The sequence below is a fragment of the Pteronotus mesoamericanus genome, unplaced genomic scaffold (assembly GCF_021234165.1).
Source record: "Pteronotus mesoamericanus isolate MK-2021 breed Mesoamerican mustached bat unplaced genomic scaffold, CSHL_Meso_final contig_130, whole genome shotgun sequence".
Classification (NCBI taxonomy): domain Eukaryota; kingdom Metazoa; phylum Chordata; class Mammalia; order Chiroptera; family Mormoopidae; genus Pteronotus; species Pteronotus mesoamericanus.
In genome coordinates, this window is record NW_026555060.1 from 4,777,324 (window position 1) to 4,798,257 (window position 20,934).

Here is a 20,934-nt window from a genome sequence, read left to right on the forward strand (position 1 = left end):
TTAAAGACCTGTCTTTTCTTTCCTCACAATATGATTGCTGAACTTCCTCATCTTAAATTTGTTACCACCACCAGACAGTATCTTGAGGCCAAGGACTCTCTTAAAATTGTAATGTCTCTCACCTGACCAAACACATAGCACTCAATAAATATTTGTGAGTTAGTTGTTGTGTAAGCCTTGTGTGCACTTAAGGTTCAGATTACCCTATTCAGAGGCAGGGTGAAATATAAAGGTATCACATTCACTTGACTTTAGTTTCCATCCAGGACTGAGGAAAACGCTGTTCACTTGGTGTTTCCCACTTGCAACTTTCCTCTCACAATTGTGAAGCAATAAAGGTAATATATAAATAATAGAGTATTGACATTGAACTCTATGATGTGGTATGTAGTGGACTACTGAAGTATTTTTTTGAGTAAATATTTGAGTGAATGAATGAATGAATGAATGACCTTTGCAGACTCATATAGATACAGGGAATCCCACCAAAATCTGATCCCTGGAGTGGCCTGTAAAATCAGTCACTCGAGAATGGGCCCTTGCTGGTAGAATTCTGATGTTGTTGACTCCTGTGTGCCGGATTCTTGCATCTCCTTTTTCTAGAGAATATCTTTTAAGTGTCTTTTCCTAGATTATTAATAACTTTTTTTCTTCTAAAGTACTACATGAGCATAGGGGAACCTCTAATTGTGCTAATGCCATATTTCAGTTCTTGGTTTTCTACCTTAGTTAGTCTTAGCATTGTTCTCAGTCAGAACTTCCATTTATAGTCCATTGTCCCAGAATCTTGCTTTGCATGTTTGGAAGCCTCCTTCTGAAAGGATAGAATGCAAGGGGGGATTGCCATATGCCCTTATTGCTTTTCCTCAGAAGTGTTTTATTATCCAAAATCAATGATTAGCATGAGTAACCAAATCTTTAACAGTTACCATGGGTCATTCATACTTGGTTCAATGATATCTGCCCAGAGCAGCATTTTTCAACTGGTCTACCACAAGCGTTTTTAAAAAATGCAATACCTGACTATTTAGTCAGGGTCAATGACTTCTTTTCCCTTAGATTGTCAAATTTAAAAAAATGACAATAGCCCTGGTTGGTGTGGCTTAGTTGATTGAGCACCAGTCTGCAAACTTAAGGATTGCTGGTTCAATTCCCAGTCAGGGCATATGCCTGTGTTGTGGGCCAGGTCCCCGGTTGAGGGCATGTGGGATACAACTGATTGATGTTTCTCTCCCTAAAAAGAAATAAAATCTTTTTAAAAAATTACAGCAGCAAACACAATAGCTGTCCGGTGTGAATGAAGTAAAATTATACCTATGTTTTTTGTCAGCTCAGCAAAAAAAAAAATATTTTTGGTGTGCTGCAGAATTTTAGTAATTAGTTTGTATGTGCCATGTGATGAAAAAGGTTGAAAATCATGGCTTAGAGCATTTTCGGTGCTCAACAAAATGATTCTCTAGTTTTGAAAAATTGTACCACAGTAGTCTCAGTTATTTTATTTCTGTGATGAATATTGGTGGCTTGGACTCTGGAGCTTTGGTCTAGATTTCTTGAGAACCAATCGAGTTGTCTGATTTAAATAATAACATAAAGGATGACTACAGATTTCAATGTAGTAAAAAATTTTCTGGGGTGAAATCTAAAGTAGCAGAAGAGATTTGTAAGACCATAACAGTTCACTTTGCTTTAGTTTCCACCCAGCACACAGGAAATAGTCTCCGGGTAACTTAGTGCTTCCCACTTGTAGGTGCTCCTAATACAAATGTGATGAAAATAAAGGTAATTTACAAATATTAAAACATTGACATTGAATCCTATGGTCTGTCACATAGTGTTGTATGTAAGCTTGTGACTGAGTGTGTCTCTGTTTATAACACAGTCTGGTAGTACAAGATTGCTAAATCATAGAGGTATATAATTTCAAGTAATAGTTCATGTAAGTGTTCACTGAGGCCAAAATTGTAAGTCCCAGTGACCTGAAACAGGATACCTTATCCTTTCACTGGAAAGTCCCCATGAGTAAGCTTCTTCCCAAGTGGATACACTAGTTGCAAAAACTAAATTGTTACTCTTAGTTTTTAGGTATGCTGATATTGTTTCTGCTAATGTTTGTTCTGGAAATCTTAAACCTAGTTAAGTCTACTGACTTTCTTTATTCCCTCTCTTTCCTTATTTCATAAACATTTATGAAGTGCCCATAGTGTGAAAGACACACTAAACAGTTTAGGGAATCTGAAAATATTTTAACATATCATGAGTAACATGAGAAATTTCTGAAGAAGTATCTTTTGAAATACCATACCTCCCACACTAAAATATAACCCACTCCACAAATACACATATACACATATACACTTTGACATCATTGTCATTGAGACCCATTGTCCTTGATGAGAACGTGTCTCACTGCAGTAGAAAACGAAGTTGAGAATTGAAGCCCAGAGGCTTAAAAATCTACTGACAGAAACATGTTCACAAATATGATATTACATTATTATCATCGTATTATATATTGAATATTATAGGAATAACATTCTGAATTATTTTGAAAACACTAAATAGATAAACTTTTCATGTTTCTGTCTGTATGCTGATCACCTTTAAGATTAAGTTGAGGAGCACAACAAGTCGATTCATAGGACAGGGGAGAAGGAAATAGCATAAAGGAAGCACCCCATCAGGAAATGGGAATAAAAGAACTGATTATAGAACAAAAAGAAAAAGAGTAGGGGAAAAGATTAGACTCCTACATCCTGGGTCCTCTGGACCAAAAACCTTGGAAAAGGGTTTGATGTAGCAGTTTAGAAAAAACCCGATAAGTTTCAGGAAGTATTTGAGCAGTGGAAATTATATTCTTGCCTTTCCGTGGATCACCTTCAAGGTCTCTTAGAAAAGCAACACGTCTAATGTGGGACCACTCAAGCAATTAAGTTGGAAATAGCAAAATAGCAGAAGGAACTGGGAGTAGACAGATTCCTCTCCACTTTACTATAAAATCAAAGTGGTTAAGATGGAATTCCTTGGTTTTGCTTTGGGCCTAACTGGGGCACAAACCAGTTGTGATCTGTAAAATGTTCAGCAAAGCCGGCCAAGGAAGCTCATCTACAGTTTGTGGGAGGACCACCTAATAAGGTGAGAATGATACAGAAATTGTTCTTTAGAATACCCAATGCGAGGGAGCTAGTAGAAGACCACAATGTAGATGAAGAAACACATGCAAAAAAGAAACTGTATTTCTCTGTATTGAAAATCACCTTAATTCACAAACCTTTATGTCCATTGATGATTAAAAAAATTAATCTTGCCAATTAAAATTTAGTCACTTATGAGTGGAAGCAGCGTAGAATAGTTTTTTCTGTTTTTCTTTTTTATATTACTTTTTATTTGTCTTACTCTTTATTGTTTTTATTTTATTATTAGTGGCAATTATTTTTCTTTATTATTATTTATTTTATTTATATTTTATTATTATTTATTTATTTTATTTATTATTAAATCAATGGTTATTGTATTTTTTTCATTACCATTCATCCCCCTTATACCCATATCCTCCCAAACCTGCAATCACCATGCTGTTGTCCATGTCCATGAGTCCTTTTTCCTTGATCTTTCCACCCACAAATCCCCCCCAGAGCTGCCAGCCCACATCTATGAGCCTGTATTTTGCTTGTTAGCTTTTCCCCTTATGTCCTTCCAAAGTGCAGTCTGTTCTGCCATTGGAGGAGAGGTATTGTGTTCTGGTGCTGACCTCTAGTGGTCACTGGCCTTCAGCGAGATGTCTGGTCCTGCCAGGTCTTTGGATGATATTTTATATTCACTGCAATGATGCCTTACCTTAGTCTCCAGTCTCTGCGAGACATGATACATGTATTTTGCATTACCTTATCACAACTATAAGCACCTTTGGATCTTTCAGGTCTCTTTTAGCATCTTCCATGAACCATTCCTTTACGATGGTGGTCTTTAAAATCGAGATACAAATAACTCTTGGTGTGCATGAAGACCTTACAAGGACTATGTGGACAAAGCTTCTGTCTCTTATCATTTAAAAAAATAAAATGTAGGGGGAAATCAAGATGGCAGAGGAGTGAATGGAAGTCACAAGACCTCCTCCCAAGACCAATCTGGAATTACAACTAAATTGTGAAGAAATCACCTGGAACAAACAACTGAGCAATAGCAGGAGAGGAGCCTTATAACCTTGGACAGACAGAAGAATCACCTTTAGCACAACCTAACTGATAAAGAGTGCGGTAGAGACTTGAGAAGGCAGGCAGGGAACCCATGGGCGGCAGCACCAGAGGGATATTTAAACAGCCAGTTGGATCCCCCTGAAAAGAGAGGAGTCTAAACTATAAGCGAGGATCTCCAGCTTACAGCACCAGAGCCCAAAAAGTACACAGATAACAGCCAGGGCTGCTCTCTGCCAGAGACAGGCAGCTGGAGACACAAACAGCCTTTTAAAGTGTCAATGCATACATTTTTATTAGCAGCCACTTACCCTGGTCTCCAGCAAAGGTGGGGCAGAGTGGGCTAGAAACACCTGAGGAGAGACTGGAGAAAGAGGCTTTGGGGAGAGAACTGAGAGAGTAGCCATTGGGATCCCGGGCTGACTCCTCTTCCATACGGCAGCAGCCATCTGGCTCAAGCAGACCACTCCCCTGAGTGGCAACACTGTGAGAGGGCACAATAGCCCCATCCACAGGAGGGACTCTGCCCTGCCCTGTGGTGTCTAAGCCAGCCTGCTGAGTGCAGAATGACTAGATTAAGAGCTGAAGGAGACAGCCATAGACAGTAGATTCCTGGAAGTCTCAAACAGACTGCCTAAGGTCAGACAGGGTCAATATCTGACATCATCAGAGGCAGATCCAGAAAGAAAAGAGAGCGGTCTCCTGCCATAGAATTTCACACCACGAAGTCAGAAAAACAAGACAGATCAACTTAAGAAGCAGAAGCGAAAAAGAGTCTCACAAATAATGGGAAGACAAAGAAATACCCCTCAATCGAAGGGAAAGGAGGAATCCCCAGAAGGAGAACTAAATGAAATTGAGGCAAGTAAACTATCAGATACTGAGTTCAAAACAATGGTTCTAAGGAAGCTCAATGAACTCAGTGAGCTCAGAGGGAATTACAAAAAACTGCAGGGAAACTATGAGGAACTTACTGCAAGCTATGTCGGCATGAAAAAGGACATAGAAACTATCAATAAGACACAAGAGTAAATGAAAAATACAATTTCTGAATTGAAGAACACAGTAGAAGGAATCAAGAGCAGGCTAGATGAAGCAGAGGATCAAATCAGCGAGCTAGAGAACAAGGTAGAGAAAAGCTCCTAGAAAGAGCAAGAAAATAAAAAAAAGACTCAAAAAGAATGAAGAGGCATTGAGGGAAATGCAGGACGACCTCAAATGTAATAATATCCATTAGAGATACCAGAAGGAGAAGAAGAGGAGCAAGGGATAGAGCACCTGTTTGAAAAAGTAATGATGGAAAACTTCCCTAATTGGAGGAGAGAAAAAGTCACACAAGTCCAGGAAGCACAGAGGGTCCCATCCAAGAGAAACCCAGTGAGGCCCACTCCAAGACACATCATCATTAAAATGGCAAATATCAAAGACAAACAGAATCCTGAACGCAGCAAGGGAGAAAAAGGTAGTAACATATAATGGAACCACGTATGGCTAGCAGCTGACTTCTCAACAGAAACGCTACAAGCCAGAGGGGAATGGCAAGAAATATTGCAAATCATGAAAAGCAAAGGTGTGCAACCAAGACTGCTCTACCCAGCAAGGCTCTCAATTAAAATGGAAGGTGAAATAAGAAGTTTCCCAGACAAAAGAAAGCTAAAAGAATACACCTCCACCAAACCAACATGGCAAGATATACTAAAGGGACTGCTTTAAGAAGATGATGAAAAAGAGTCTATGAATACCCAGTTCCTTTCACAGTCATCAATACTTGATATTACCAATATTTTTCATACTTATTAATTTGATGGTGACAATGATATGTTATTTTGTTACTTTATTATTTGTTGAAACTGAACCTGTTTCTGTATATTTCTTACCTACTTCTATTTAAAAAAAAAAAAAGCTTTAAATGACTTTTTGGTATTCTTTATTCATTTTTTGATTAAATGTTTGTAGAATTTTTTCCCTAAAAGAAAAACAACTATTAACTCTTTTTTAGATGTGTTGCAGATAGTTTTCTATTCTATTACTTATCCTTTAACTTTTTTTATATGTATATTACTGTATAGTCTTAAATGTTTAATATAGTCATACTGTCAATATTTTACTTTATAGCTTCTGGGTTTGAATATGTTACTTCAGGGTAAGAAAAATATTATTTGGTATTTCCTCCTAAAAATCCTTAAATTTTACATATTGATTTTTAACTCACCTGAATATTTTTTGTATAATGTGTGAAATAGGGCTCTATATTTGTTTTATTTCAACTAATAGTGGTCCATGCACCTTATTTGTTGAATAAGCGTTATTTTCTGCATTGATTTGAAATATCAATTTAATCATATATTACATTGTTAGATATATACATTTGTTTCTAGACTGCTTATTATATTTCATTGATCTACTTGATTATTTCTGTGCTGGTGTCATGTTGTAATTGCTGAGACTATATCATGGTTTTAAATTTTTTAGTATTTTATAATTGATTTTGACATTTAAAAAATAAATAAAATCAATCTGGATTTAAAAAAGAAAGAAAAGAAAGAAGAAAGGAAAGGAAGGAAGGAAGGAAGGAAGGAAGGAAGGAAGGAAGGAAGGAAGGAAGGAAGGAAGGAAGGAAGGAAGGAAGGAAGGAACTCCTACCTTTTGCAACAACATAGATGGAACTCGAGAATATTATGCTAAGTGAAATAAGCCAGTTGGTAAATGACAAATACCATATAATCTCACCTATAAGTAGAATCTATTCAACAAAATAAACTAACGAACAAAATAAACCACAAGCATGGAAACATGGAGCAGACTGAAAGTGACCTGAGGAGATGGAGAAGGAGGACAATGGAGGAAAGAAGGCGAAGCGACTAGACAAAGAACATGTATGAACGACCCATGGACATGGACAACAGAGTGGGAACTGACTGTGGGAGAGGGGGGCGGGGTGGGGTGAATGGAAGAGGGCAAAGGGGGAAAAACTGAGACAACTGTAATAGAATAAACATTTAAAAAATCCGATGTATTTAGGTTTGATTTATATAAATAAAATTAATCAATTTTAAGTGTACAATTATGTAACTTTTGACAAACATATCATCATGTAACTACCATATAATCATGACATAAAACATTTCATCACCTCCAAAAAGTTCCTTCATGCTCTTTGTAGTCCATCACCTCCCTCAACCTAAGGCCCTGGAAATTACCTATCTTTCTGTCACTGCAGTTTTGTCTTTTCTGGAATATCATTTAAATATTATCATACAGTATGTAGCCTGTTGTTACTGCCTCTTTAACATAATGCTTTTGAGATTTATCTGTGATGTTGCATGTATCAGTAGTTCATTCCTTTTTTTAAAAACAGCATTAAAAACAGCAATATTGAGCCCTGGCCATGTGGCTCAGTTGGTTAGAGTGTTGTTTGTGCACCAAAAGGTTGCAGGTTCGATTCCCCATCAGGGCAGATGCCTAGGTTGTGGGTTTGATTCCCAGTTGGGACACATATGGGAGACAATCAATTGATGTTTTGTTGTTTCTCTCTCTCTCCCCCTCTCCCTTTCTCCCTCTTTCTTTCTCCTTTCCTCTCTTTCTAAAATCAGTGGAAACATGCCCTTGGGTGAGGATTTAAAAAATAAATTTTAAAAAACAGCATTATTGAGATGTAATTCATATACTATATAATTCATCCATTTAAAGTGTACAAGATTTTTAGAATATTCATAGAATTTTGCAACAACTACCACAGTCAGTTTTAGAACTACTGATCTAAAGAAGGAAGTTTGTTTCTTTTTATTGCTAAAGTAGGATTCTATTTGTTTTTCCATTGACCAGTTGATGGAAAATTGGATTGTTTCCATCTTTTGACTATTATGAATCAAGCTGTTATGAACATTTGAGTACAAATCTGTATGAATGTATGCTTTAATTTCTCTTGGGTAAATATCTAAGATTAAGGTTACTGGGTCTTATATTTTAACTTGATAAAAACTGTCAAATTGTTTTAAAAAGTAGTCATATTGTTTTTGCATTTCCACTAACAATGTGTGAGAGTTTCAGTTGCTCCATCCACATCCGTATCAGCATTTGATGTTGTCAGTTTTTTAAATTGGAGCCATTCTAGTGGATATGCTGAGGTTTTATTTTATTTATTTATTTATTTATCCTCATCTGAGGACATGCATATTGATTTTAGAGAGAGAGAAAGGGAAGGAGAGAGGGAGAGAAATATCAGTTGGTTTTTTTTCTCGAACACACCTGATCAGGTACCAAACCCACAACCTAGGCATGTACCCTGACTGGGAATCAAACCTATGGCGTTTTGGTTTATGGAACAATGCTCCAACCAACTGAGCCGCACCAGCCAGGGCAATGTTGTGGTTTTAATTTACATTTACTGATACCTATTGATGTTGAACATCTTTTCCTGCTTGTTTGTCATTCATACATTGTCCTTGGAGAAATGTCAATTCAAATCTGTTGCCCACACCAATCATTCAAGTCAATCTTTCCTTGTTCGGAAAGGCTACAGAGTGTATCTCTGTTAGTCATAATTTTGTTTGTGAGATTTGTCTACATTTGTCTATGTGGTTAGAGGTTATTCTTTTTTAATGTTATACAAAATGCATTGTATGAATATACCACAATTTACCCATTCTATTGGTAGGCTTTTGGGTAGTTTATAGTTTTGGGCTATTATGAATAAGGCTACTGTCTAATACAATTGATTAATGTATTTTGATGTACATAGGCATGAATTTCCAAGGACACTCTATGGTTTCTTACCTAGTCAGTGAACTCTAAATGCTCTTTAGCATTACAGTCAATATATTTACGATGTGTACCTCACTCAGATGAGAGTTAATAGTTGCAGGTAATACCAAATCCTTCCCTTCTTAGTGTTGTCAGTAGACTTTGTCTATACTTAAGAATCTTAACATGTATCCTGGTTAAGTATACATATTGATATCTTTTATTAGATTGTGAATGCTTTTCAGTACTTTGTTTTACTTGCTTGCATATCCCAGCATCTGGCACAGTACCTGAAACATAGTCAGCTTGTTGAGTGAATGATGATAGCCATCATCATTGCCAGCGATCAACACAGCAAGTCCCCTTCGTTATGTGAACCATCTAGCTGGGGTAAAGTCTGGCTTTAGTTTGACATCTCAGAGTCAAAGGGTTAGGAATGGGAAGTGATCACTCTCTGAGAAGCCCAGAACTGAGGGCTCAGAACTGAACATGCTGTGTGGTCAGAGGGAATTGCTGTGGTTTTACAAGCCTCTTAGAGATTTCATGTGTTAACAGTAGTGATTCCAAGGGATGGTGTGGGGGCCAGATATAAATAGCAGAACACAAATGGGGTAATGTGCCACTGCCAAGCTACTGCTGGGGGTGTTTATAAAAAGAAAAGCATTCCCTTCCCAGCTCTCACTGTCAACAACCTCCTATGCTGAAGACACGCTCAGCACAACTGAGAGAGTGGGGAGACAGTTTGAGACCTAGCATCATTTAAATCTCCTACACAGGCAGAAAAGCCAGGTAAACATTTTTACTTATTTACATTCAGACTACAGAAGGGAAAAATTTTTTTAAAATCCTGCTTTCTAAGCTTCCTTGGCACATATATTGTCTTGTGACAGTTGTCTGCCAAGTCATACAGACCAAATTTTTTTAGAAAGGGAAGTTGAACACGCAAAAGTGGCATTTTTGGTACTAAACTTTAATATCTTTCGTGAAACAAATGACTCCTAAATAAAGGTGGGAATCTCGGGCCAAAGGGAAGACTATCTCTTTTCCTCTGTGCTTTCATTCCTGTATTCAGATGCTTAGAATATGGTGACCGGTACGATAAAATAGAAATTTTAGTTCAGTACCAGTCATGTCAGCTGTGTTTTGAGTATGTGGAAGGAACTGTAGACCACCGTTAATTGAATCATTTCATGACCCTGGGACAGCTTCAGCCCTTGGGGCCTCTTGCCCTCCAACTTACCCCTTTCAGTCTCATAAACATTGGGATGAATATTGGGCATTCAGCCAGAGCAGAGTTATATAATCATACTGGAATTACTGCCTACCCAGTTCCTTCTTACTCTCATTCCCGCCTTCAGGAAGTTATGCAAGACACTTGATTTATCCTTGGGCTTTTCTTGAATGTGAATATTTGGGGGAAGAAGGTCCCCTTGGCTAATCTGTTTTGTTCCACTACTGGCTTCACCATCTCCTTCATCCTACTTGAATGGGCTTAACTTGGTTTGCAGTGAGGTTGAAGAGTGGATGAGGCACATGGGCTCTAAGTCTTGGAAAATTCTTGGAAACTAGGGGCTCGGGGACTAGTTTTGAAATGTTTTTGTTTTTGTTTTATTTTAGTTGGTGTTAATTTCTTGTGTATGCTGAGCTTTAGTGCAATAAACAAGCAAGAAAGTACAAGCACCATGACTGTGGTGAGAAAGAGAATGTATCTAGGGGAGAATGTTTCAAAAAGGAAAGGTTTAATCTTGAAGAAATGGCTGAAGTTCTCTGAGCTTTTGTTTCCTCATCTGCAGAATGAGGTTGTTTGACCAGCAGGCTAAGTCTAGGCCCTTTCAGCCATTGGAATGTGTTGATAATTCTGACCATTATATTACCCACTTTCGCCCAGAATGCAAATTTAGTGTATCATCCTACTTGACTTCCCTAGGCCTCTTTTTTTAAGTCTACTAAATTGAAATTTCTTCATTTTAATTTAGAAGAGAAAAATGAAGACAGGACATTTTGAAATGGTCACCATGCTGCTGTCAGCTATGGTTCTAATGGATATTTTCCAGGTAATGTTGGGAATGGGAAGTACGTGGCCATTAAACTGGGAACTCTTGATGTAATGTTATGAATGGCATCTGTGTGGGTTTTAATGCAAACGAGAGCAGATAAAATAGATCAATCAGTTTTTTCAAGTGGCTTTCATCTTTCATTTATGTATTTGATACATATTAATTATAGAAAGTTGAAAAATTAAAATCAAGCAAAAAGAGGGGGTAAAAATCATCCACAATCTCTCTACTCAGAGGGAAAGACTCTTAATCCATTGGTGTATAGTCTTCTTGGCTTTTTTCCATGTGTGTATTTAATTTACAAAATGGGCTCATACAATACATATGTTTTTTATCTTTTTAAGTCAATTCTATGCTACAAATGTCTATGTCATTAATATTGTTGAAAATATGTATTTTTTAATAAATAAGATGACACTGCAGTGTTTGGTTACATGTTTTCTATAAAACTACTATATAATGACCATTTTCTCACATTCACAATTTTTCATGATAGAACTTTTATTATTTTACTTTTGTTAACATTCTATAACATTTTTACGTAAGATATGAGCCAGATATCTCACTTAATTTCCCTCCCCCCACACACACATTGTTAGCTATTACATCACTACTGAGTATTTGTCCACTGATCTGAGGTACCTCCTTTAAAATTTTTTGAATTCTTGAAATTTTATCCATCTTTGAATTAATATTCTAATTCATTGTCTATAGAATCATTATATATTATGTTGCCTGTACTGTAGGGTGATTTTTCAATTAAGATATAATTCACATATAAAAATTCACCATTTTAAAGTGCACAATTCATTGGTTTTTGTAGATTCACCAGTTGTGCATAGTTTCACCATGTTGTCTTATAGAACATTCTCATCACCCTCAAAAGAAACCCTGTAGCAATTAGCTGTCAGATCCAATTCCCTCTTCCCTGTATCCCCTGGCCATCCCGCCTGTCTGCACTTTGTCTCTATGGATTTACCTATTCTAGACATTCTGGATATTTCCTCTGTGGTTTCTTTCATTTAGCATAACATTTTTAAGGTTCATCCATGTTGTAGCATATATTAGTGTTCCACACTTCATTCTTTTTTATAGCTGAATAATATTCTGTTATATGGTTATGCCACATTTTGTTTATCCATGCTTTAATTTATGGACATTTGGGTTTTTTCCTACCTTTTGGCTCTTATGAATGAGTAGTGCTGCTGTGAACTTTCACATACATATTTTTGTGTGAACATATGTTTTCAAGTCTGTTAGGTATACACATAAGAGTAGAATTGCTGGGCCATGTGGCAACTCTATGTATAACATTTTGAGGGACTGCCAGACTATATTCCACAGTGGCTGTACCATCTTACATTCCTACCAGCAGTGTATGAGGGTTCACTTTCTCTATATCCTTGCCAACACTTAATTGCCTTATTAATATAGCCACTTTACTAGATATGAAGTAGTATCTCACTGTGGTTTTGATTTGCATTTTTAATATTCTTTTGCAACACAATGTTAAGGTATTTCTTCTATGAATTTCCATAATTTCTTTTCTTGAACATTTAGATCACTTCCACATTTTTGTAATAAAATTTTGGTAATTGAATTTCATCAGTATTCACCTTTGTTTCAATGGACAAATTGGAGAAGAAAATATATAAGCAGTGTGTTCTCCTAACCTTTTATACCTGCCCCTTAATGTTCATCCAGTGTTCCCTGAATGGTGGTGGCATTTGTAATCTCTCTCACTGTTCAAGGCACTCACTGTGTAGAACATTAATCAACTGTGGCCTTGGGCCAGAAAGACTTGATGTCTAAAATTAGACATATGCAGACTGGTTTGGGGCATGGAACAGACAGGAACATATCGAATAAACTCATGATATGATATGATATGATATAAGGGATGTGGGAGGTGGTGGTTTCAGGGTATGATGTCTTGTAATATTTGAAGTCTCAAAGATAAATCAGGCTTCAGTGCCCAAGATACCCTCTGGTACATTCTGTGCTACAGAGGAAAGTAAATTTCTTGGCTAGGAGACAGCAATGATTCAGTCTCCTGAAGTTCAAATTTCCACTTCAAGAAACTGACTTACAAACCCAGGAGTACAAGGGTCTTTCCCAGCAGAATATCCTGTGGCTGGTAATCAAGAAAGATAGTGCCTGATGCCAGCATAATTGCTTTGTTTGTAAAATGGTATGAATTTTCTGCCCAGCCTTTCATAAGGGCTGTTATAAGAACAAAAGTAAACCCTTTTTTAAAAAGTGCTACATAAATTTCAGTGGTCTTCATCATTGGAAACAACATTTTGATTAAGGGGACAGACTTGGGAGCTAGATTGCCCAGGTTCAAATCTCAATTCCAGACAAATTATACAATTTGTGTCTATAAAATCTCAACTGAGGTCACCAACTGAGAGCATAGCTGATGCCACCAATGTACCATAAAAGTAATATAGAAGAGTGGAAAGAGAGAAGGATGTGGAGGGCATTTTCCTTCTGTTTGTAGAAACCCTTAAATGGCGTCTCTGGGCAGATTTGCTCATCCTATTTTTTGATCAATAGGCCAGAGTACAAGGTTCTTATTTAGTTCACTTGAATACTTAGATGCCTGGCCTTTGAAAGATAAATACAATGCTGAGCCTACCCTTGAGGAACTTATAGTATAATTCATATATTTCTATCATGAAACAATTAAAAATAACTGCAGTTTACTGAAGGCCTGATATGTGCCAGGTGTGGAGCCAAGACTTTGCATATATTCATTATATCATTTCATTCTCACAACAACCCTACAATGAAAACATTATTTCCTGCCCTGGCTGGTGTGGCTCAGTGGACTGAGTGTTGGCCTGCACACTGAAAGGTTGCCTGTGTGAAAGGTTACCTGGGTCGCCAGCCAGGTCCCCAGTGGGGGGCGTGCAAGAGGCAACCAGCTGATGATTGATGTCTCTCTCACATATCCATGTTTCTCTCGCTCTCTTTCTCCCTCCATTCCCCTCTCTCTAAAAATAAATGAAATCTTTTAAAGAAAACATCATTTCCTTACTTTATTCCCATTTTTAGATGAAAAAAATTGAAGCTCAGAAATGTCGTTTAATTTTCCCATACCCAATTAGTGCCTAGTTAGTAACAGAAATGGAATTTGATCCCACACCTGTCTGACTCCAAGCTAGTGCTAATTACCTTACACCACCCTGCTTCTTACCTAATACCATGCGTCACTAACAGGTGGGTTAGGCCTTTTTCAGTTGTATATAGCAGAAACAATGCAAACATGCTCAAGCAAATAGGCATTTGTTCCTTCTTATGACTAAGGTAAAATACAGTCTTCAGGTGCAGCTAGATCCAGTGCCTTAAGTAATGTTACCAGGGCTTCATCTCTCTCTCCACTTCTTAGCTCTGCAGGCCTTTCTTCTTTGACTTTATTTCCAGGCAGGATTCTCCTTGGAAGTAAAAGGATTAACTATTCACTTCCCCAAGTCATTATTATCCTTAAAGCTTACAGTTGTACAGAAGGAAATAATGTTCTGGTTTTTAAGCCTAATTCATTGCTTATCACTGGGGTTAAAAGTACAGAATCAATCCTACCCAAACCATATGGACAAGGAAGGGAGTCTCCTTACAAGAAATAGGGTGATAATTGCCATTATGTATTTATTACATATGGTATTTCATGCATGATATTTCATATTTACTCAACAGCTTTGAGGAGCCGAAAAAGTCTGGCTAAAAATATTTTCAAAGCCAGGACTGCCATGCACTTCTTCAACATTATACTCATTGGTTTTTCCTTTGCACTTCAAGGTTTAATGAATGAGTTACAGGCATAATCATACCCATATCTCACCTATTAACATTTACTCTTTCACACAAATAGGTCCTTGCTGGAAAGTTATCAATAACAATGGAATATACTTCCTACATTTATATATATTCATTCATTTATTTATTTTTATTTATATTTAAAGTTAGTTGTAAGCAAGGGAGAGATTCTTGGCAGGAAGATTGTGGAGGAAGTAATATGAGAGAAAATGACACACTAAATATCTTATTTCAAGAGTATTTCCTTTTCCCTTCAAGGTGAAGGCTAATACGTTAGACATGGCAGATAATGCATTTGATGACGAATACCAGAAATGTACTGACAGGATGGAAATCAAATATGTTCCCCAACTGCTCAAGGAAGAAAAAGCAAGCCACCAGCTTTTGGAAGATGTGTGGGAAAATGCAAGAGCCAAATGGGAAGCTCGGAAGACTCAGATCTTTCTCCCTATGAGTTTTAAGGATAACCATGGAATAGCCTTGATGGCATATATCAGTGAAGCTCAAGAGCAAACTCACTTTTACCATCTATTCAATGAAGCTGTGAAGACGGCTGGCCAGTCTCGAAAAGAGTATATCTATGGCTTCCAGTTCAAAGCTTTTCATTTTTACCTGACAAAAGCTCTGCAGTTGCTGAGAAGACCTTGTGAAGAGAGTTACAAAAATGTGGTGTATAGCACAAGCCAGGGCACTTCATTTACCTTTGGAGGGCTAAACCAAGCCAGACTTGGCCATTTCACCTTGGCATATTCAGCCAAACCTCAAGCTGCAAGTGACCAACACATTCTGTTAACCATTCGCACATGCTTTGGAGTTGCCATTGAAAAATTTTTTGATAAAAAAAGTGAAAATGAAAGAATTATTTTAATACCCCTGAATGAGGTTTTTCATGTGTCGCAGGATGGGGCTGGCAACAACCTTATCCTTCAAAGCACAAACAAGACCTGCAGCCACTACGAGTGTGCATTTCTAGGAGGTAAGTGTCTCTCTCCTGTCTGTGCTTGTCTGGGAGGGAAAGAGTGGGACTCTCAGGACCAGGGAGAGGTCAGGAAGGAAATTGGGAGGCGTTTGAAAGAAGAAATGACAGTGGTGGTCTCTAGCTCCTTTCATTCTTTTTCCAAAATGTAATTTTATCAGAGTAATACATTCGCAGTATTATAGAAAGTTACAAAAATAAAATAGTTCTGTAAGATAATCATTCGCAACCAAGGGGCAGTTTGCCCTTCAAGGTCATTTGGCAATGGCAGGAAACATTTCACTTGTCACTACTATCCTAGTTGCTACTAGCATCCACTGGGTAGAGGCCAAGAGCACTACTAAATAGTGCATGGAACAGCCCCCCACAACAAAGAAGTACCTGGCCCAGGATGTTACTCTAAGTATTACAATGAAAAACAGCAACCCCTTCCCACCCATTCCCATTCCCATTCGCCACTCCTCGGTGACCTCCAACTTTTTTTTTTTTTAGCTATTTTTTTCCCCAGGTACTTATTGTCATGTTTCTAAGGAAATAACATATTTCTTGATTTTTATCTGCTGACGTCATAGAGGATGAATATTTAGGTCTCACACGCCATGCATTAATTAGGAGTTCTTTATTGCATTTAGCTGTAATAAAAAACCTACTTGATTGCTCTTTTGTAGTAAGAAATCTAGAAATAGGTTGCCCAGAGTTGGTATAGTGGCTTAACTATGTCATCAGTAACTCAGGCTCTTTGTGCTCCACCAGTCTTAGCATGTTGGTTTCTTGATTCATGTTTGCAGAGCAACTGTTGTAACTGTAGGCATCAATCCATATTTAAGACAAAAACAAGAGAAAGAGGGATGGCAGCCAAATCTTCCTATTTAATCAGGAAAGTAAACCTTTTCCCAGAAACTCTTAGTAGACTTCTGATTGTATATTATTGACTGGAACAGCCACATGATCATTCATAACTACAAGAAAAGTTTGGAAAGGGGGTAATTAGCATTTCCAATCTCTGTAGTCCAGGGAGGCAAAGGAGAAGGGAATGAGAAATACTGTTAGGTAAGGAAACTAAAGTTTCTGATAACCGTCACCCTCCTCCTCAATATCCATGCATTTCCCTCTTCCCATTCTCCCCGTGTAATAAAGACTGGTACATTTTTAAGTACTTCTTTTACCCTTGAGTCACTAGTGGTATGATTTTTTTTTTGTTTTTTTAGTTTTTTATATCCCATCAGTAATTTACTCCCAAATCCTTAGAAATATAACTCTCCTCTTAATACATTCCAATACTCTCTCTTCTTTTTCTGGACCTATTCCTTCTGTATTCCCCCATCCTCCTGCTGTATGACAGGCTCTCTAGGCTTATTGAATATCCTGAAATCTCTCCTCACTACTATTCTGAGACTTTCTTTTTCTTCTCCCCTGTGAGGAATCCCGTGTCTTGGATTTCTTGCTCTTTCTTGAATTACTCCTTTGTTTGGTGGAGTAAGGGTTCTCTGGAAGTTTTCTGAGAAAAGGGACGTTGAGGCAAATTTTCTAAGACTGCATGTCTGAAAAAAACCTATCTTTAGGCTTGAATAATAGGTTGTGTATATTTGCATTTCTGTTTCAGAAGTTATTTCCCTAGGAATTTTGGGGATTCCTCCACTGTCTTCTAGTTTTTGGTGCTGCCGTTGAAAAATGTGAAGCCATTCTAATTGTGAGAACTTTGAATGAGACCTGTTTTTTTTTCTTTTCCCTTGGGACGGTTTTAAGATTTTTCCTTATCGTCAACATTCTGAAATGTTATGATGTTGTGCCTTGGTGTATGTGAGCAAAGGGTTAACAAAACTCTTTCTACTTCCCCCTATGAAAATGGCCTCCTGTTGATCTTATTCTAGCACTTTTTCCCTGAAATCTACTGAAAGTGGAATGGCTAGTGGTAAACCTAATCCTTAGTTGGTAATGTGCATCTGATCTGGGAGGACTGAAAAGGAACCGGAAGCAGTTGGGGGAGGGGAACCATAGTATGGGACATTCCTGAATGTACTGCAGCGTATCCGGACGTTCCTTTTGCTGAGTCCTGGCAGTACATTCATGGTATACTGGTATATGGGTAAAAGAGATAAATTGTCTTCTGTGACAAATAGGTGATGTGGCACGAGGCTACCCAGTTAGAAGGGTGCCTGCACCCACCTGTGTAACCTTGTTTCCTCATAACTGAGCATCATTCTGTGGCGAACAGCCCTGGACTGCTGTAAGGACTCAGACTGCAGGGATGACTCTCATGCTGTCCCCTTGCTCAATAGTGTGCTGTGCTTCCTGCCTTGCATTCTTCTGCGGAGCTGGTGAGGTGATGGCCTTTTGGGGTCTTACGAGTGCGATTATCTAGCTGAACCCAAAGCCATGGCTGCCGGTCCAGCAGAGTGGGCATCGCAGTGGGGCCCCTGAAGTGGGATGGACGTTTAGATCTTGCCTCGATGCGGCCAAGGCATTATGAGATGAAAACGAATGGGGGGGCAAGTGCTGATGAGACATCATGCCCGGGTGGGGCGGCTGACCCACCTATTAATTAATGGTAGAAGCTATGTAGCCATTGAGGTGTTCGGCTGCTTAAACAAAAAATCGAAGGAGATTCTCAGTCTCAGGGTCATGTACCCACAGCATCTGCTCTTGCATGATCCTAAGAGTGAGTCTCTCCTTAAAGTTTGCATGCAGCACCTCATTTACCTCACCCTAGTCCTGGCCCTAAGTTGCAAGTAAGTGAGAGTAACTGTTCTCTTTGAGGGGCAGATGAGTACAGTGGGTAAATTTGTGTAGAGAGGAAAGGTGCCTATTCCCCTCACCAACAATACATTAGATCTAACCAAAAATCAGGCCAGCTGGAGCCAGCTCCTACCAGCTTATGGGAACTGATTGTGGGCTGTATTTTTTCCCAGTTCCTCGTACATCACAGTAGCTTGAAATTGGCCATGGCTGAGAGTTACACCATAAAAATCAGCAAACACTACAAATCAGGACCCTCAACTCTCACCATAGAACTTGCTCAACTTTACCAGCGCGGCACAGCCAGAAACCCAGCTGCATCTGGGCTGACAATATGATTCTCCTGATGCATTTAGCCAATGTCATTTGTGGAGGCATTGGTTATACACAAACCCTGGCTGCAGTAGCTACCAGCCAAATCAGTCTCTGGTATGAGGCAGATGGACAGAGGCAGGCAATAAAGCCCACAGAGTTCGTGTTTGTGAGTAGAATTATGGTGAATAAAAACGGTGGAGCCATTGGTTTGCTTCAGAATGAGCCAGGGAGTCGGGGAGGGAGGGCTCAGGCCTGCATAGGCAGGTGCACTATATAAGCCCCATGTGAGGAAGGGGAAAGTGGAATGAGCACACCCCTGTGGGCCTGCCCACAAGGTCAGGCAGAGGCTACGCAGCAGGTTAATGTTCAAGCCAGCCACAAGAGGAGACCCTGATGGAGGTCACATGCACTATTTGGAGAGCTCTGATAAAGTCAGGCCACTGCACCTGATTGTTGATTTAACGCCAAACTAAAGTCTAATCAGTGCCCTCTGCCGCCATCTGGGGATAACTAAGGGGAACCCAGAGTCAGAAACTTGATCATTAAAGCTAGGCTGTTTGAAACACTATAAAGGACAATAACCAGAGCTTTTAAAAAAAGCAAACCAGGCCCTGGCCAGTGTGGTTCATTTGGTTGGAGTGTCACCCTGTACACTGAAAGGCTGCAGATTTGATTCCTGGCCAAGGCGCATACCCAGGCTGCGGGTCTGATCCCCAGTCGGGGTGCATGCAAAAGGCAACCGGCTGATGTCTCTCTTCCTCTCTATCCTCCCCCCATGCCTTCCTCTCTCTCTGAAAGCAATGAAGAAACCTCCTCAGGTGACGATGAAACAAATAAAAACCATAAGGATATAATTAGAGCCTTGTTCTATTGTGACTAGCTATAATTTTGGATGAAAAAAGGCTCAGCTGTAAAAAAGAAGAAAATTTTACCCTTTGCAACAGTATGGGTGAACCTAGAGAACATTATGCTGAGTGGAGGAAGCCAGTCAAAGATAAATACCATATGATTTCACTCATAGGTGGAATCTACTGAACAAACTGAACTCAGAAGCAAAATAGAGACAGATTCATAGCTAGAGAGCAGGATGACAGCTATGGGGGAGGGGTGGAGGTTGGGGGTAGAGGGATTGAGCCAAAAGGAAAGAGGACTCACAGATGTGGACAACAGTGTGGTGATTATGGGGGTAGGGTGTAAGGAGGATAAATGGTAATGGAAAAAAATACAATAAAAAAATTTTTTAAAGTTACACTGTGCTAAATTTAGTGCTAACACAGCCCTTGTTATTGTTTTGCACTTATGATTCCCAAAATAAAAATGTGTTGTGGGCCTTAAAAAAACTAGTTAGCTAAAAAAAAAATAGTTCCATTTGTTAGGGCGTGAAGAGAATACCAATGTCCTATTAGATAATGCAATTCCCAGTGGTCATGATATAAACTTAGTGATAATTCAAGATTATGGGAGTGAACTGTGCATAAATGGTAACAAAACCCTTTATCCCTTCTCATGGGAGAATTACCACAGGTTAATCTGCTCTGCTGTTTTCCTAGAGACATTGATAAAGGTGCAATATCAGCTGTATAATTAGGCTTCATTTGTTATTGTTAAACAAGATGAAGCTTGCTTCACCAGAGAGAGAGAGAGAGAGAGAGAGAGAGAGAGAGAGAGAGAGAGAAGCAGTGCCAGCAAGTCAGTCTTTTGCATCCTAGTCATGGAAGTGACATCTTATCCCTTTTGCTGTATTCCATTTGCTAGAGGCAAGTCGCTAGGTTCAGGCCACACTCAAGAGGAGAGGATTACTTAAGGGTTGAATACCAGGAGGCAGAATCTTTGGGAGCCATTAGAAGCTACTTACCATAATCCCAATCGATTATAGTCTGTTACCTCCCCTGTGGATGGATCCAAATTAGCTCTCCTTTTTCCATAATAATGAGTTCCATGGTGACTTCTGCAGGCAGAGGAGAGTAGCCACAGAACCACTGGAAGCAAAGTCAGCAACCAGTTCCATACACTGGTATTTTTGATCTGTTTACTGAGGTCATATGGAATTTATATTCATATACTGAGGTGAAAATAGGTATTATATGATTGTCCCTCT

At 38.7% G+C, this 20,934-nt stretch overlaps 1 protein-coding gene across 4 annotated transcripts in view; it reads left to right on the forward strand.

Annotated features, from left to right (window-relative positions):
• The first annotated feature begins 295 nt into the window (after nucleotides 1-295).
• ART3 (ADP-ribosyltransferase 3 (inactive)) overlaps nucleotides 296-20,934 on the forward strand; it is a 41,266-nt gene continuing 20,627 nt past the window's right edge. The window contains exons 1-3 of one of the 4 annotated variants that reach the window (XM_054591784.1): nucleotides 296-338; nucleotides 10,910-10,987; nucleotides 15,068-15,785. In XM_054591784.1, the coding sequence (XP_054447759.1) occupies nucleotides 10,919-10,987; nucleotides 15,068-15,785 (787 nt within the window). In that variant the 5' untranslated portion in view covers nucleotides 296-338; nucleotides 10,910-10,918. Of the gene's footprint in view, nucleotides 339-9,613; nucleotides 9,723-10,398; nucleotides 10,625-10,909; nucleotides 10,988-15,067; nucleotides 15,786-20,934 lie in introns of those variants that run through there. The other 3 variants (XM_054591773.1, XM_054591792.1, XM_054591766.1) reach the window with 3 other exon arrangements.